At 45.8% G+C, this 17,659-nt stretch overlaps 1 protein-coding gene across 1 annotated transcript in view; it reads right to left on the bottom strand.

The window, feature by feature from the left end:
- Nucleotides 1–11,242: 11,242 nt before the first annotated feature.
- The window catches only part of LOC142584774 (thiol S-methyltransferase TMT1B-like), a 58,963-nt gene continuing 52,546 nt past the window's right edge, over nt 11,243–17,659 (bottom strand). Inside the window, exon 4 of the mRNA XM_075695023.1 lies at nt 11,243–11,562. Coding sequence (XP_075551138.1) covers nt 11,329–11,562 — 234 coding nt within the window. The 3' untranslated portion in view covers nt 11,243–11,328. The remainder of the gene's footprint in view (nt 11,563–17,659) is intronic.

The raw sequence follows: 17,659 nt of genomic DNA, 5'->3' as shown, positions 1-17,659 counted from the left end.
ACCGTGTTAATGGTGTCGAGTAGTTGAGGCAGCACAACGCAACTGAGGTTCTTTTAAGCCTCATAAGTAATAGAGTCTGGACCGGGTGCTGTCTTGCGACTGGTACCATCTATCGCTGCAAGCAACTGAAGCATGGTGAAAGAGCTTGCAATCCCCTCGGAGTCTGCTGTAGATGGTAACCTGTCGATATGTGTCGTAATGCCTGCCAAGGAAGTACCATTGGCTGTTTGAGGCAACGCGTCGTACTGAGGGAAAAACTTCTGGGCTGCTTCTCTGGCGAAATCGTCCGGCGACAAGCCAGCAGCGAAGCAGGCTGTGCCCGCTACATCTGGACGGTGGGAACCGTGTTCCATGGCACGGAGCGTTCGCCAGAGAGAAACATTTGATGTCTTGGAAGAAAACCGCTCACACCACGTAAGCTAGTGCCACCGCGAGAGGTCGCGTTCATATCTTCGGGCCTTAGCAGTAAGGAAATTGAGTCTTGTACGTGCTTGTGAAGAAGTGGGGTCTCGGGATGCTACCAGCTCAGCTTGTCTGCGAACAGCCCACAAGTTGAGCAGGCCGATATCCGGTGCTGGTCGATCGACGTCTACCCAGCTGATGGTTGTAGCTTCATTGAGCGCGCTTTGTATGCGGTCAACAAGTAGTGATGACGAGTCCACAGAGGGATCTTGGAGTATGGGGCGAAATGTATCCCAGTTGACTACAGTACACTTGCGGTGCAATCGGCAGACCTGTGACGGATGAAGGCCTATGATGATAGGGTGGTGGTCACTACCTCATACATCGGGCTCCAGCTGCCAAGCGGGAGTGCCAGGACCCGACTACCACGTAAGATCCGGTGCGTATGTTGTACGTCGAGCTTGAAGCACAGCCCGCGTTGCTGATTCGGGATGGTTCAGTAGTACAAACAACGCATGCGCAAAGGTGTCGCACACACGCCTACCTCGCTGGCTAGAAGTAGGGTACCGGCAATCTGGGTGAGGGGCGTTGAAATCACCACCAACTAATATAGGACCGGCTGCGTATTCTCGAAGGACATTCAATAACCACCCCAGAATAATCCTTGAAGGAAGAGCCACCAGCTGGTCTTACGTAGTATGACGCCACCACAACAGTTGCTTCGGGTAACTTCACAGCTACTGCCGCTACCTCCTGATATGAGTTACACCAGTTTTTTAGAGAAAGGCAGACCTGAGAATAGCACGTATCAACATACACTGCCGCCTTTCCTGGATGGGCAGCTGTGTGCACGCGACGGTCACTCATCGAAGGAGACATGTATCCACTGAAGCCCGGAATGGCAGGCAAGACGTCGGTCTCCTGTAGTAACAGTACGTGCAACCGGACCATTAGTTCGTGGATGGTATGGCGTCGAATGCTGAAAGCTAGCTGAACACAGACGACTAGTCTCTTTAACAACGTCTACGATAAATTATCTCTCACAAGCGCTAATGATAATGCGAAGGGGCCCATGTCGGAGAATGATGGAATATAACAAGAAAAGAGAGACATATGTTGCTGTTGGCAATGGCAGCGCTGAAATCTCACAATAACAGGTCAGGTGGCCTACACAAACAACAATCCGGCGATTGCCGTTGGACGATCGCGGGAAGAAGCCCTGGAGGTCTATACCAACTTGTTCAAAAGGGAAGCTCGAAGGCACAACTGGCTGAAGTTGACCGTGCGGTGTGATGGAGGTCACTTGTAACGCTGGCATTCGGTGCAGCTGGCGACGTACCGCTTGGGATCGTGACGCATCTTGGGCCACAAAAAGCACTCTTGAGCACGGTAGACCGTTCTTCTCTGCCAAGCCAAGATGGCCAGAAGTTGGATCGTCGTGTATAGCTCGTAGTAATTGAATGTGGAGGCTCTTCGGCACTACTAATTGGGAGCGCACGCCAGTGCACGCGTCGCTTTTGTAGAGGACCGCGTCGCATAAGTGAAAGGGACTATTTCCTGAAGGCTCATGTGCGATCGTGAAGACCGGTTGCAAGCTCTCGTCCTTATGCTGTTCGGATATGAAGGCACCCACGTCAGGAAATTCCGGAGATAAAATGGCGATGTAGTGATCGAAGTTCTTTAAGTCGTTGGAAGAGTCATCTGAGAAGGGCAATTAGCATCAGCGTGGTGTCGACCGCTCTTGTAGGAAACAACAAAATCGCACTTTTGTAGACGTAGAGCCCAACGCGCAAGTTGACCACAATGGTCTCGAAGCTGCACGAGCCAGCACAGTGAATGATGATCTGTGACCACCGTGAAAGGGGGCACGTAGAGGTAAGAACGAAACAGTTGTACCCAGTAGAGGACCGCCAAGCGCTCTTGCTCGATCACTGTTTAATGGGGCTTGGAGGGACTCAAGGAGCGGCTAGCGTACGATATCACGTGCTCACTTTCCCCGATGCGATGAACAAGCACAGCGCCGATGCCAACGCCATTCGCGTCGCTGTGAACCTCTGTCCGTGCTGAAGGATCGAAGTGGCGCAGAATACGCTGCAACGTAAACACAAACTTTAATTGACGAAACGAAGAGTCGCACTCTGTGGTCCACTCAAAATGAATGCCTTTCTCGAGAAGGCACGTGATATCATGGGCCGCGTGAGTAAATCTGAGAATGAATTGGGTAAAGTACGAGCATAAGCCGAAAATCTTGGTGACTGCTTGGCAGCATGAGGTTCCCTAAATGCATCTACAGCCGCAGTCTTTTGTGCATGCAGTCGTATGCCATCTTAAAAGGCCTCATCTTATAACCCAAGAGCCTGTCGTTCACCAATAAGGCACTTCTTCAAATTGAGGACAAGGCCCGCTTTCTCCAAGCATCAAGACCAACTCCAGGCGCTTGCTATGCTCACTTAATATTCTACCGAAGCTCACAACGTCGTCCGGCTTGCACGTGCAAACTTCCGATTTAAAGCCCCAGAGTATAGTGTCCACCAATTGTTCTAACGTTGCGGGCGCATTGCACAGCCCGAAAGACGTGACGTTAAGTTCAAGTAATCTGTCAGGCGTTAGAAATGCTGTTTTCTCCTTATCGTCACCGTGGATAGGAAATGGCCAGTAACCTGATCGCAGATCAACGGAAGTAAGAGGCCGCAAAAAGGCAATCGATCGCGCGGTCAATTCGGGTAAACGGGTACACGTCTTCTTTAGCAATCGCGTTTAGGCGTCGGTAATCAACACAGAATCGCCACGTACCATCTTTATTTTTCATCAATGTCAATTATGCTGCCTAAGGGCTAGATGATTCTTGAATGAATCCTTTTCTCAGTATTTCTTCGACTTGATCGTTGATTATCTTGCGCTTTGCGAGCGACGCACGACCGGGTTTTTGTCGAATCGGTTGGGCAGACCCTGTGTTGATGCAGTGACGAGTTATAGACTCCGGGATTGACGGTCAGCTGTCGTTCTGCGCCAAGTCGAATACTGAGCAGTGTTTCGCAAGGAGGGCCGCCAATGCCTGACGCTTATGGTCACAGTGACTTAGCGACCATCCAAAGGATATCTGAGTCAACAGAGAGCATGCTACTGGCTTCTCCTGTGTCCGCAAGTTCTGTAAGCATCGCCATGGGTATCGGCGAGCCTTCTTAAAATGTTGCAAACCTTAAGACTTGAGGCAGCACTGCCGCATCAGTAAAACAATTTGTCACCCACAGCCCTGTGCACACATTTACCACCGATATCATGCAATGCGGAACCAACACATTTTTCTTTAGGCAGTTGACATGTGGAGGATCCACTGCAGCATTAAGCGGCTTCGGAGTTGAAGAAACAGAAACACGGATCGTGAATAAAGCGGGCACAGCGGTATCCTCGGAAACACAAACATACTTTCTCGGCTGGGCGACTCTTCCAAAATCACGGATGAAACACTCCCGCCCACACTGAGATCACCCGCTCGGCAGTCAACATCGGCACCACATAATTGTAAAAGGTTTATCCCTAAAACACGTCGTTGGCTGAATGAGAAAGAAAGGTAAACTCGGTGTTAAAAACTCGGCAGCCCAAGGACACATTCACATTGCAAGCATCAACCGGTTATAGTGAGTCAACACTCACCCCACGAAAAATAGTGCTCTGGTTCCAACGAAACAAACCTTGCGTCTCAGAAGGCTTTTAAACAGAACACTGATGACAGAAACAGTTGCACTTGTGTCGACTAAAGCCATGGTTGGAGAGTGTCAATAAGCACACGAACCCTATTCATCAGCCTACAAATAATTCGAGGTATCTCAGTCGGCAGCAAAGCTTTTCCAGCGACCTCACCTCCATCTGCCGCGTTAGCTAGTTTTCGGCTGGGGTGACGTGAAGCGGCGCCGTGGAGACGATGACGTGATGCGTCGCCGGGGATATGGTGATCGGTATGCTCTGAAAGCTGGTGGTGCTGTCAGAATGCAATCGCAAGAAGGCGAATGGTTGCGGGTTCTCGCTTCTCCAAAGTAGCTTCCTAGGGTGGAGTTATGTGACTTGTCTTCTCGGAAGTGGCCTCCTAGAGCGGAATTCCCTGGCCGCTCTGTGTCGATGATGCGACCACTGTGCGACGTAGACGGTATCCATTGCCCATAGCCCGCCGGTCGGCGTTGGTTACACTACCTAGCCATGTGACCGATTTTGCCACGGCTGTGGCACACTGGCATAGGGCGAACTTCGGAATGCTGATGACCATGTGCAGCCGGGGCCTTGCGTGAAGACTAACGAATAATCTCTCTTTGTAAGTCATAGGCAGCGGCTGGTCATCCAGAAGGAACGTTGCGTGGGCACCGTGCAAAGTTTCGGTCAAAGTGATCGTTATTGGTTCGTTCAGGTCATAACACGGGCCGTCTCAATAGCTGCCAAGCAGTCGAGAGGGTGGCACAAACGGCGTTTCGGAAAGCGGAGGACCTATAATGTGGCGCCACACAACGTGCTTCTTCTTCGGGTCCAAGGAGCTCCTCACGGACAATCTGACGAATGGTAGACGATAAGTCTGTTGGAGAACTCATGTCCACACTGGCCACAGTTGTCGCCTTAGGTAGCCGTCCAAATTTTGGTGCAATTCCTTGATTCTTCACTCTTTCGAAGGTACGGCAGTGCCGTATCACGTCTGATATGGTTTCCAAGTTTTCTTTTCCAATCATGAAGTTATACACGTCTTCCACGATTCCCTTTAAAGGGCGTCCCATCTTGTGACATTCGAGGATTTACGGCTTTGCAGTTTTAGAACTTCCTCGATGAATGTGGTGCATGTCTCCGCGGAGAGACGAGCCCTCTGAGCTAAGGTTAACCCGCTCGTTTCTCCTTACCATCCGAACCACCAAAACACTTCTTGATCACCTCAGTAAAAAAGACCCAGGTAGTTAGTGCGTCCGGATCGGTGTCATGCCAAACCATCGCCATGTCGGTGAAGAAGAAAACAAAGTTCCTCAATTGGGAGGCAGCGTTCCAGTGATTGTACTGGCTTACCACTCCTGATGGATGAGGCAGTTGTCAAAATCTTCTCCTGCCTTTGGGGAGAACGTGCGCGGCTCTCGGTAGGGGCTGAATTGGGGCCGATCCTGCCGGCGCAGTACGCGGAGCACCTTCGTCTCGAGGCAATGGTGGCCGATGGCAAAAGTCGGGCAAGGCGGTGGCTTCTACGGAAGTCTTGTACTGACGGCTTCGTTGACGGTCGTGGCAGTTACGCTGCACAGCTTCAGCAAATGTTACGCGCGAAGCGCTTACTTAAAATGAAAGGCAGATAAATCGGAACGGTTGGCGTTTTTCGGGACTGGTACTATGGCAGCCTACCGAACTTCGTCCTCTTTCTGTACTCTCCGTCTCCATAGTCATTCGCACTCCTGCCCTCTGTTACGAGCGCTCTCGTCACGAGAAAAATGTCGCGAGCTCTTGTAACACCAAAGTAGAATACACTTGGTTACTGCTATGTTAGCTCACTGTTTGTCTGGTAGGTAAACAGGTAATTAAGTAAGGAGGCAAGTAAGTGAATAAGTAAGTAAGTAGGGAGGTTATAGCCCCTTTTAAATGAGGGAAGGCGCTGCTTGAGCTCTGTGCACCAGCTGGCTGCACCGTGCCAGCCGTTCATGTTCGCGCCTCCGCTCGACCTGTAAAGCCTCTGTCCGCTTGCGCTTGCTTTTACCCGAATACCGGACTCGCTAAACTCTGTATTGTGGTAGTAACCCTTCTGAGGGAAGCGACGGTTCCAAACGCGTAGTTGCTGGCACCATTCAGACGCCGAGTGACCCTTGCGCAGCAGCCGCCCCGTTTGCATGTTCCTTTGAGAAAGCATGATGTCGCTGTTTGACATGTAACAATGCAACAAGGACGATTCATGGTTCACGCGAACAGAAACTTCGATACCAACACTATGCACGTACCTCGCGTCAACACGGAGCACTTCATAACACAAGCCGATGGCACTTAATGTGTACCGGAAGTGCTTGAATGTAGTGGTAAATGGTTGTTCTTTATTCACTTTCAGTTACAGATGGATTTTAATCACGCCGTACAAAACACAATGATCATAAAAACGCTTATTAGTAGAAATGATCCGAAAACGAGAGGCATGATAAAACTATAAAGTCGTGCAGCAGTACACTTGGCAAAGCCCGATGTGGGGGCAGCATGAGGAAAAAGGAAAATTAGTAAACGCTTATTGAAAATGCTTAGAGGGAAACTATTCAATCCAGCGCGGATCATTAGGGTTGGTATTAGGCATATACATTTTAAGTGAAAATAATTTGTGTGACATCGTGTCGATCGCGTTTCAGAAGTCCAGGAAAATGCAGTTAGCAACTGGAGTTAACAAAAGGAGCATTAATAAGGCATACTCAACCGCACGAAAACATCATCCTGAAAGCGTGCTGGAATGTGGGAATGAATTACACTCAAGAAATGAATTTCAATTAATCTGAATCACATAAAATGAGAAGGCGAAAGTGTGAGTACGCAAATTCAGTAAGAATTATTGAGAGTGTATTACTTAACCACGGATTCGTCACTCTGAAAATAAAAATTCAACCCCCTTAACGTAAGGTAGCTTATGCATTGCTTCATGTGTGCTTGTTCATCGATAAGGTCTTGTGCTTCTATTATCGAAATTCGGAACGTGAATCAGGAAGAAACGCCCATCCAATACCGAATAAGTGTGTCTACAAACCGGGAAATCCTGGAATTAGCCGGCATTTTGAATAGTGTGGAAATACTCAGGGAAGACTCAAGGAATTTATGCTTCTGTCAGGTAAAATTAGCTCTAATTTTATTGAAAGGGAGCGAAAGTCGCACTAATGCTGGCTTAATTATCTCAGAAGAATGGTAACGAATCGACATTGACGTTGTGTCGTCGGCTGCAGAAGTTGCCAGTGCACAGTCAGCGGCTGATTTTCTTGACGCCCGATTTTTCTGGACGCCCGATTTTTGGGACATGTCTGATAATTCGCACGGCTACGCGGCACCGCCACGTGCCCCATAGTGTCACTGTATAAGAACGTATGAAATTTCGGACGCAAGAATCCTTCGCCGTCTGATTTTCTGGACTTTTGTCGCCACCGCAAGTCCGAAACGGCATTCAACAAAACAACCACTGCCGCCATTTTGATGATCTCAACCTCGATGCGATGCTCTCACTCGCAGATCCGCTGGCCGCCGCCGCCACCACCGCGGCAACGCAAGGCTACTTGGACGTTCGCTACTGTTAGCAATGGCACCGACTCGTGCATCGTAATCGTCGCCGACGGCTTCGAAGCTCGGAAAGCACAAAGTGTTGCAGTATGCTGGTTTCCGAAAGTAAGCGGCGCCTCCATCGAGAAGTGTTATGCTGTGAAGCATACTCGAAGTATTGCGGCGAGCTTAGCAAGTGTGGGAAGGGACATTTGTCGAGGAACCCAGTATGTATTCCGTAATTATACAAGCGTGCACCCGCCGTCTCCTGTCACAGTACGAGCACCCATATGCCTAATAAATCTATTGGCTGACCTTCAGAGCTTTCTCAAACATGTCATTGGCGGTTTGAGCCCTGAATGACGGTAAAAAACATGCATTCATTTATTTCAGACTGCCCAATTTGTCGGACGCTTTCGCGACCCCTAGAGAAACCCAAAAATAGGACGATAGCTGTACAACTGACCAAGAGAATGCCTAAATTGGTCCATGGGGCGAACGCGCAGCGGCAGGAGGACGAGAACAGAAAGGACCGGCGCATTGACGAATGAAGGGGAAAGGAAGTGTGCCGCCACTTCTTTGAAGCAGCTTCAGCTAGAAAAACGTGTTAGCTGACGTCGAGTTGCAAGTGTCCCTCGTTCAAACCAAAGTAAACTCTTTAAAGCAGTGAAACGCAACACTGAGGCGTTCTGCGCGGGCTCAGAGTATGTCAGGCCAGTACAGGTTGACTTTCCAGCTGCCGAGAATCTCAGTTTTGACAAAGTTCCGGCATAATACCAGTGAGCATGCTATCAGTTGGCAGAAATAGCTCATATTCGAAAATATTTGCTTCTGTGTGCATCTCTTTTATCTGTATTAGAAATTGTGCTACTCTATTTGCAATTGGCTTTACCATATTTTAAGATTAGATTTAAGCACAGTCCATTTTTATTAAATGGCTGTCATTGTTTGAAAAACGTAAACACTACTCAGTACTTTTTACTGCTCCCAGCATAGTGCAGGATGTAGAAGTGATGGGTAGGATAAAGTGCAGTGATCATAGGTTAGTGAGGGCTAGAATTCACCTCAATTTGAACAGCGAAAGAGTAAAATTGGTCAAGACGAAATCCGCCAACGTAGAAGCAGTAAGGGTCAAAGCAGACAAATTCAGGCTGGTACTTGCAAACAAATATAGCCTTATAACAGACAGATAAAGATGACACAGAGGTAATGAATGAAACCGTAACTAGGCTGGCTTCAGAGGCAGCATTTGAAGTGGGATGCAGGGCACCAACACAATCAGTATGCAAGCTTTCCCAAGTAACGAAGGACTTATTAAAGAAACGAAAAAGAATGAAAGTGTCCAACTCAAGAGATAAGATAAAATCCGCGGAACTTTCAAGATTGATCAGCAAGGCGGAAATAAGTGATATTCGAAACTCTAACGTGGGAAAGACGTGAGAAACATGGGAAAATGGATGCAGCCTGAAATCAGTCAGAAGAAAACTTGGCATAGGACAAACCAAGATGTATGCACTGAAAGATAATCAGAGCAATAAAATCAGCAATCTCGAAGATATAGTAAAAGCAGCGCAAGAATTCTATACTGACCTGTACAGTACCCAGAGGAGTGAGGATACCTCAAATTCAAACAGGAATGAACAGGATACAGAAACTCCTCCTGTAACTAGTGATGAGGTCAGAAGGGCCTTGCAAGACATGGGACGAGGAAGAGCGACAGGAGAAGATGGAATAACTGTCGATTTAATCAAAGATTGAGGAGACGTCATGCTTGGAAAACTGGCGGCTTGTTATACGAAGGGTCTATCGACTGCAACGGTCCCAGAAAACTGGAAGAATGCAAGCATTTTACTGATCCACAAAAAGCGAGACGGTAAATAATTGAAAAGTATAAGCCCATTAGCTTGCTCCTAGTAATATATAAAATTTTGACCAAAATAATCGCCAATAGAAAAAGGCCTACGCTCGACTTTAGTGAACCGAGGGAACAGGCTGGCTTCAGGAAAGGATACTCTACAATGGATCACATCCATGTCATTAGTAAGGTTATCGAGAAATCTGCAGAGCACAATAGGCCTCTCTACCTGGCTTTCATAGATTACGAAAACGCATTTAATTCAGTAGAGATACCGGCAGTCATAGAGGCATTACCTAATCAAAGAGTACAGACCGCTTACGTAAATACCTTGGAAAATATCTACAGAGGTTCCACAGCTACCTTAATCCTACAGAAGAAAAACAAGATAAAGGAAGGGGTCAGACAGACAAACACAATCTCTCCAATGCTATTTATTCACTGCGTGCTTGGAAGAAGTATTCAAACTATTAATCTGGTAAAGCTTCGGAATAAGGATCAACGGCGAATATTTCCGCAACCTTCGGGTTGCCGATGACATCGTTCTATTCAGCAACATTGCAGGCGAATTACAACAAATGTTTTAGGACCTTAACAGAGAGTGTGAGAGTGGGGCTGAAGAATAATATGCCGAAGACAAAGATACTGATGAATAGCCGGGCGAGGGAACAAGAATTCAAGAACGCCAGTCAGCCTCTAGAGTCTATGAAGGAGTACGTTTACCTAGATCAATTAATCACAGGGAACCGTGATGATGAGAAGGAAATTCATAGAATAAAAATGGGTTGGATCGCATACGGCAGACATTGTCAGCTCCTGAGTGGAAGCTTACCATTATCATTGAAAAGGAAGGTGTACAATCAGCGCATTTTACTAGTTCTGACATATGGGGCAGAGACTTGGAGACTGACAAAGAAGCTTGAGAACAAGTTAAGGACAAAGAGCGATGGAACGAAGATTGCTAGGCATAATGTTAAGAGACAGAAAGAGAGCGCTTTGGTATCGGAGAGCAAATGGGTATAGCCGATATTCTAATTGAGACTAAGAGAAAAATGGAGCTGGGCATATCATGTAATGAGCCGGTCAGATAACCTTTGAACGATGAAGGTTACAGAATGGGTACCAAGAGAAGGGAAACGCGGTTGAGGACGACAGAAGACAAGGTGGAGCGATGAAATTAAGAAATTTGCGGGCGCTAGCTGGAATCGGTACGCACAGGAGAGGGGCAATTGGAGATTGCAGAGAGAGGCCTTAGTCCTGCCTTGGACATAAAACAAGCTGATGATCATGATGGTGATGAAACACTACTACATACTTTTCAAAATGTATTAGGTCGTGTTTATTTTTTCACAAGGTTACTAGAGAGTGAGAGCATCGGACAACATGGTATCAGCCTACCTTGTCATAATGCAGAGTGCTGTCACTCAGGGAATTTCGCAATGGCACTTTGGGAAAACATGGAAAACTCGGGAAACTTCAGAATGTCACTTGGTAGAGACGCTGCAAATAAGGCATGTTTTGAAAGGGTTAGTACGCATAAACATTTTAATGGTGTAGATGCCATGAGAAGCGTAAGGCAACGGTTTTGTGCACCTGCTTGCGAGGATGTTTTCAGAGAGAATATGCATACAGATTTTATTTTTATACACACCGCATAAGAATGCTGCGGAGTGTCATACCACAGTGTATTCAGCTTGACTGGTGTAATCCGTAAGATAATATCATTCAAGGTTTACGCGATGAAAACAAGTAAAATTGTTTCGTATTTCTTCTCAACGAAGAATGTTTATTATGAGAGCAGTATAAAAAGATTTATGGAAAGCGTGCTTACATCGGCTTGTTTATGCTGTGGCAACACCATATATTTGGCGGCTTACCACAAACGGGATGTCCAGGTTTAATTCGTGCATTTCAACGCTGGCAAATCCAGAACTTCTTATCAAATCTCCGCTATCACGATTCAAGTGGCATCCGCAGGCTACATTCTTGGCCAACGGGGTGAACAAGTCCTCGACAGATCTGGCCAGGCTTCCCTTGGGATGGCCCACGTGCTCGCTGAAGAGGAGAAGTCCACCCTGCGTAGTGTTGCAGCAATGAGATGGAGCAGGCCTATCGGATAAATGGGAACAAATCTTAAGAAAACAGTGTCATCCCTACCGTATACTCCTATATTTTGCATGGATCACACACATATTTCATGAACTGCGTAGATTCTTTATTTATCAAATAATTACCTGATATAGTTGTTTTGAAGGGTATCAACAAGCCTGGTTTGCGGGGCAGTAACTTACGTTTTTAAATGCGTATTGGTCTTGATTATATGCTCATCGGATTTCCTCATCCATGCATAAGTGAAGTAATGCGCCACGTCTCATTCCCTCCCAAATAAACATATAGGCTGTTTGTTAGGTTGATTGCCAAAGAATTCCACACGCTAATGAGGCGCAAATTTTGTAATCTGAAATTGATCGTATTGCTTACTGTTTTGAAGAATGGCCCACGAGACTAGCCACAGCAAGCTGTAAAGGGATGTGCGTCTGTTGCCGAGGTGGGTGCTGACTTAACCTACGTATTCCATAGCTTCCAGGTCTCAACATTGCCTTGATGCAACTATACATAACGACCGTAATTAGAACGCATCATATCTCACTTAAGTTAGCAACGCAAGCGGAATGTTAATAACAAACTTAGAAGACGTTGTCCGGCAACAAACAGGAATATGCAGGCGCTGCTTGAGATTTCACACATACTATTTGATTATGCACTATAGTTGTGCAAAATAAATCTGTTTGCTTCGTTTTGTCCAGCGTGCTCGGTACACTGTAAAGCGATTTAAACCATCGAGGGTCTTTATGTGTAGAAATCGCGAAATATAAGTAACACTGGTGTAAGGGTGTGAGCCATAAACTGAAAGAACATTTATGGTTGCTAATCGGCTTAAAGTGTACAGCTTCGAATGCGCGGTGCAAGTAAGCGCTGTTTAAGAATGCTTCAATAAAGTGACAAGCGGAAACGAATGCTCCATATAAAACGTCCATGGGAATGCTTCAGGTCCATGGGATTCGCGTTGTCTTGAAAAGAATAAACAATTCAACAGCTATACGTACGCACACCTCATCGGTAGCCCAGCTTAAAAGTTGCTTACGGTGAATCTCTTAAAATTTGAAGGTTCCTTCTCAAAAAAGTTTTCTCCGCCTTGTAACGGATTTGTTCGTGCAACGATACTGTAACGTGCATTCAAAGAAGCAGTAACATTTAGTTGTATAGTCACATATAAAATTTCATTAACGCGTACAGTTTCCCTCGATCAGCGAAACGGTGACAGCGATGATAAGCACTCGAGGTCCGCGGTGACCTGCGTCGCACTTGCCTGCTGCAGCGCGGTGCGCGCTCGTGCTCAGCGTTCGCTCATGTTAGAGAACGTGTTCAACCAAGCAATGCGTAGGTATTCTTGCAACAGTTCAAATCACGGCCACAATGAGAAAGCACGCCGAGAGGCAACCATCGAATTGCAGATGTTGAGCGAGCGACGGGCCTGGGAGCAAAGGCGCAACTGAGAGACCAGCAGTCGTATACGGTTCTGAAACATTCGCCACACCTGCTTTACTACCGCTCACCGCCAGGTGCACGCGTTGTCTGCTTAGGCGCGATTAAAGGCTGTTTGTAAGCCCTGCGGCTTTGCCAAGATTACATTGATAGTGTATGCTAAGCATTTGTAGACAATTTGGCACTTTATCGCAAGTGTATTTTCGTTGCAGTTTGCCTTGAACCAGCACTCGGGAGGCTGACAGCGTCATAGGTATATGAGACGCGACGGTGGTTCTGTTTGAGGTCAAAGTTCGTCGTTACCGCATGGTGTTTTTTTAGCGAACGCAAACGCGATGCCCGCCACACGTTCGCGCTGCCGAGGACGCGAGAGCACACGCACAAAAGAAACGAGAATACGGTGCAGACTGATCGTGCTGCTTTGTGCTTGATCGCCCTTCGCATTATTTTTTTATCGTGGCACCAAAAGCACATGCTGGGTGCTGTCCCAACCACCTGCCAAACATGTTCTCCGGAGACGATGCGGAGACGGCAACGCTCTCTGGTGGCGCTCTCTGACTGCCCCACCTACAGCTCACAAAATGAAAATGGCACCATCTTGTGCGGATGTCAGGAAACTAGCATAATGATGATTGCTTGGTATACGTGGAAGGGTGAAATATTTCCTGTGGAGGCCCGCATAAAGAACTTTCTCTTTGATAAAAATTTGATGGTCCGAAAACATGATGCTGAAGTAATTCAACAATAACATTTGTTATTCCCTTTTACAAAGGCTAACACTGCGCAGTAACTAATCACCGAGCACTACCGTTTGCACATTTGTGTCGGAAGATCGTTGAACATATTTTACGCTTGTCTAACCCGTTACAATTTTCGATATTCATATGAGCATTTGAATTGTAAAATTTCTCGAGGCTTTAACATTAGAAGCATTACCTATGAATATACAGAGATATTATGCTTAACTATACTTGAATCGCATTTATGCATGTCTGAGATCTCAATTTGGGCTCCTGACTGACGACTGTTTCGTTTTTCGTTCATTGATTCTTCTGAATGATTGCGCCAACTTGTACTCTACTTAAGAGGTAAAATAGAAAGTCCACTATGCACTATCTTGTCAAAATCAGTAACACGAGCACTAAACTAAGAGATCGGCCTGCAATTCAGCGTCGGCATTAAAACCTTCCCTACCAAGCTTACCGTTATGCAGAAATTTCAAGGAGACTGGCAATGTGGGACACCTCATTTGATCCCTGTATGTCGAAAAGATGAATACACTGGACAACTTGCAAACAACCTTTCGACGCGCATGCGTGGAACAGGTATTTCCTTATTGGTGTGGGATTCCGCGCCTGGTCTCGCGCCTTCTACTTGCATATATGGGGAACAGGGGGCTCGCTCAGACGTTGAATCAAATTGCTGAACTGCCAGATATGCGCACAAAAGATGCAGTTGCCGGCCCAGCCATCCCGGATAAGAGTATCCAGGAAACACCTTAACGAACCTACCGGCGCTGTTTACAATACGCCAGGAACGCCTTTCCAAAGTCTATGAGCTTTCTTATGAGGTTAATGAGCCTTATAATTACCTGTACTATCAAGAGATTATATCTTTCCCTTTACCCTGCCCCAATCATTCCATACAATTATAAAGCCTCTACCATGTAAACACTTATGTTCTAATATAAACCGATGCGCCCATGTAAGGTTATGGTAGCTAACAAGGAAAGCAGGCATCTTACTTTTGAATGGATCGTAACATCCTAGCACATGTGATCTAGAGCCCTTCCAAGATGCTCTGACATCTACCGTAATAAAGTTAGACAGAAAAATAATATGCCAGCTTGCCGTTCGTTTTTCTATAATTGTTGAAGAAACATATCCAGCCACTCTGGTAGTGCTAACCAACCACTCTGTTTTCGCCCTACCTGGCCGTTAAGGAATGAAACCACTTTGTAAGGCAATTCACATGGTTAAGAAACGATGGTAGCTTTCAGTGTAAAGTAAATGATACCGTTTGCGTTTTTCTTCCCTCAATATGTAGAAAACCGATGGACATTCTTTATGTGCTTATTCGATGGAAGTAATATTTGGTTGAGTTTTATACATTGCAGATTAGCTGTTTAGGCCACATATATATCATTGCATTTTCCTTCGTAATTCTAAGGCATGGACATGAAACTCCAGTAACTGTCACTTCTAAGGCATTTGCATTAATTGGTATTGCATGCTTATATTTAAATTCATCCTAAGTTATGTCGCATTGCAAACCAAGCTAAAAAACTGTTATTCTGTTTCACGTCACTCGGATATAATGTGCATTATTTATTTTCTTTCCTTTTACAAAGTAACATATTAATTGACAAGCGTCGCGATATCCTCCACGCTCATCCCCAAGTAAGTTCTTAGGAGAATTTGGAGCGCATGATAAACAAGTTCATATAGGTGTCCTGCTTATTCCCACGCAACGTAGCCAATTCGCTGACAATTTTGATGTTACTCAATTGACCAAAGCTTCCAAAATGTCTCATCTTTCTTGACATTTTACTGCTCTTTCTCGTTAGACTCACGAAATAATCCTTCCATTTCGCTATGAATTTTAATCTGAGCAATTCATACACTACAAAAGAGAACTGAACGCAAGTTTGTTGTGATATACAAGTGTTTTGCATTTCTTCAGTGTTCGCAATTTCTACACAAGGCCATTTCTATTTAGTGGTTCTTGAATTTGTTCAATACAATGTAAGATATTGATGGAAGTTCTCCAAGAATGCTGCATATATATATATATATATATATATATATATATATATATATATATATATATATATATATATATATATAAACGAGAAGAAAGGGGGTTAACCGAGGGGCCCGATTTTTATTAGTCATATCATGAGAAGCCAACAAACACTGACACCAAGGACAACATAGGGGAAATTACTTGTGCTGAATAAATGAAATAAAGAAACGACAAATTAGTGGAAATTAAAGTGGTTGAAAAAACAACTTGCCGCAGGTGGGAGCCGAACCCACAACCTTCGCATTTCGCGTGCGATGCTCTACCAATTGGGCTACCGCGGCGGCGTTTCCCCATCCACTTTCTTGGGTATTTATGTGTACTAGTAGAACCCTGGGAGTGTTAGCCAGCGCCACCACTCAAGGACCTTGGCGGCGGACGTGGAACGTCGTTTTTGCCGCAGGCGTCACGAGAACGTGATCTTTTTTGGGTGAAGGCAACTGGTCAATAAACCCACATATGCTACCTGAAGGCATCAATGTCGCCGGATTCGAGACCCTGGTTATGTAATAAACAAAAGGGGGTTAACCGAGGGGCCCGATTTTTATTAGTCATATCATGAGAAGCCAACAAACACTGATACCAAAGACAACATAGGGGAAATTACTTGTGCTGAATAAATGAAATAAAGAAACGATAAATTAGTGGAAATTAAAGTGGATGAAAAAACAGCTTGCCGCAGGTGGGAGCCGAACCCACAACCTTCGCATTTCGCGCCTGTTTATTACATAACGAGGGTCTCGAATCCGGCAACATTGATGCCCTCAGGTAGCATATGTGGGTTTATTGACCAGCTGCCTTCACCCAAAAAAGATCACGTTCTCGTGACGCCTGCGGCAAAAACGACGTTCGACGTCCGCTGCCAAGGTCCTTGAGTGGTGGCGCTGGCTAACACTCCCAGGGTTCTACTAGTACACATAAATACCCAAGAAAGTGGATGGGGAAACGCCGCCGCGCTAGCCCAATTGGTAGAGCATCGCACGCGAAATGCGAAGGGTGTGGGTTCGGCTACCACCTGCGGCAAGTTGTTTTTTCATCCACTTTAATTTCCACTAATTTATCGTTTCTTTATTTCATTTATGCAGCACAAATAATTTCCCCTATGTTGTCCTAGGTGTCAGCGTTTGTTGGCTTCTCATGGTATGACTATATATATATATATATTAAGCAAAAGTCTTCTAATACCTACTGCTACCTGCATTAATATTCCTTACAAAGGAGGATTCAAACGTGCTACTCATTATTCAAATATTTATTATCTAACTAGAATGCCACGCGGGCACACGTCGCCTGTTGAATATTTTTACCATGTGAAAGCACCATCTACTGTGTTCACTGGTGTTTACATTTAGCCAGGGCACGTGAACTTTGACTTCGCCAGAATACGGGTTAACCGCAACTTTTCTGCAGAGGAAAGTGCTGCGGGTGCTCAGTGTCTTTTTTAAAGGATTGCATGATCATTTTACGAAGAAAACAAGCTTAAACTTCAAATCACTCAGGGCACAACTGTTTACGCCTCAACCAAGGTGGGCTGGCGCAACCTCAGCTTATATGTGCTAGGACTAATCTCTGGTGGGCAGGAATGATATCGGGTCTAACATGTCAAGGTAGGCTGCCAAAGACTGAAGTAGGTTTTGAGTAGAAACCCAACAAACAGGAGCATATTCACTGAAACATGTGTGTTTGTGGCGTGATTCCTTATAAGCAGCAGCCCATTGCAGGAGGTTCATACGAAAGGTTATATCAAAGTGATGTCATAGCTAGCAAATAATCTTGTTAGAAGCCTACTCACCTATTTTACTTAAAAGCGTGCTAAAGTTGGTC

Source organism: Dermacentor variabilis, chromosome 6, assembly GCF_050947875.1.
Source record: "Dermacentor variabilis isolate Ectoservices chromosome 6, ASM5094787v1, whole genome shotgun sequence".
NCBI classification, from domain to species: domain Eukaryota; kingdom Metazoa; phylum Arthropoda; class Arachnida; order Ixodida; family Ixodidae; genus Dermacentor; species Dermacentor variabilis.
This window is presented reverse-complemented; position numbering and strand designations above follow the sequence as displayed.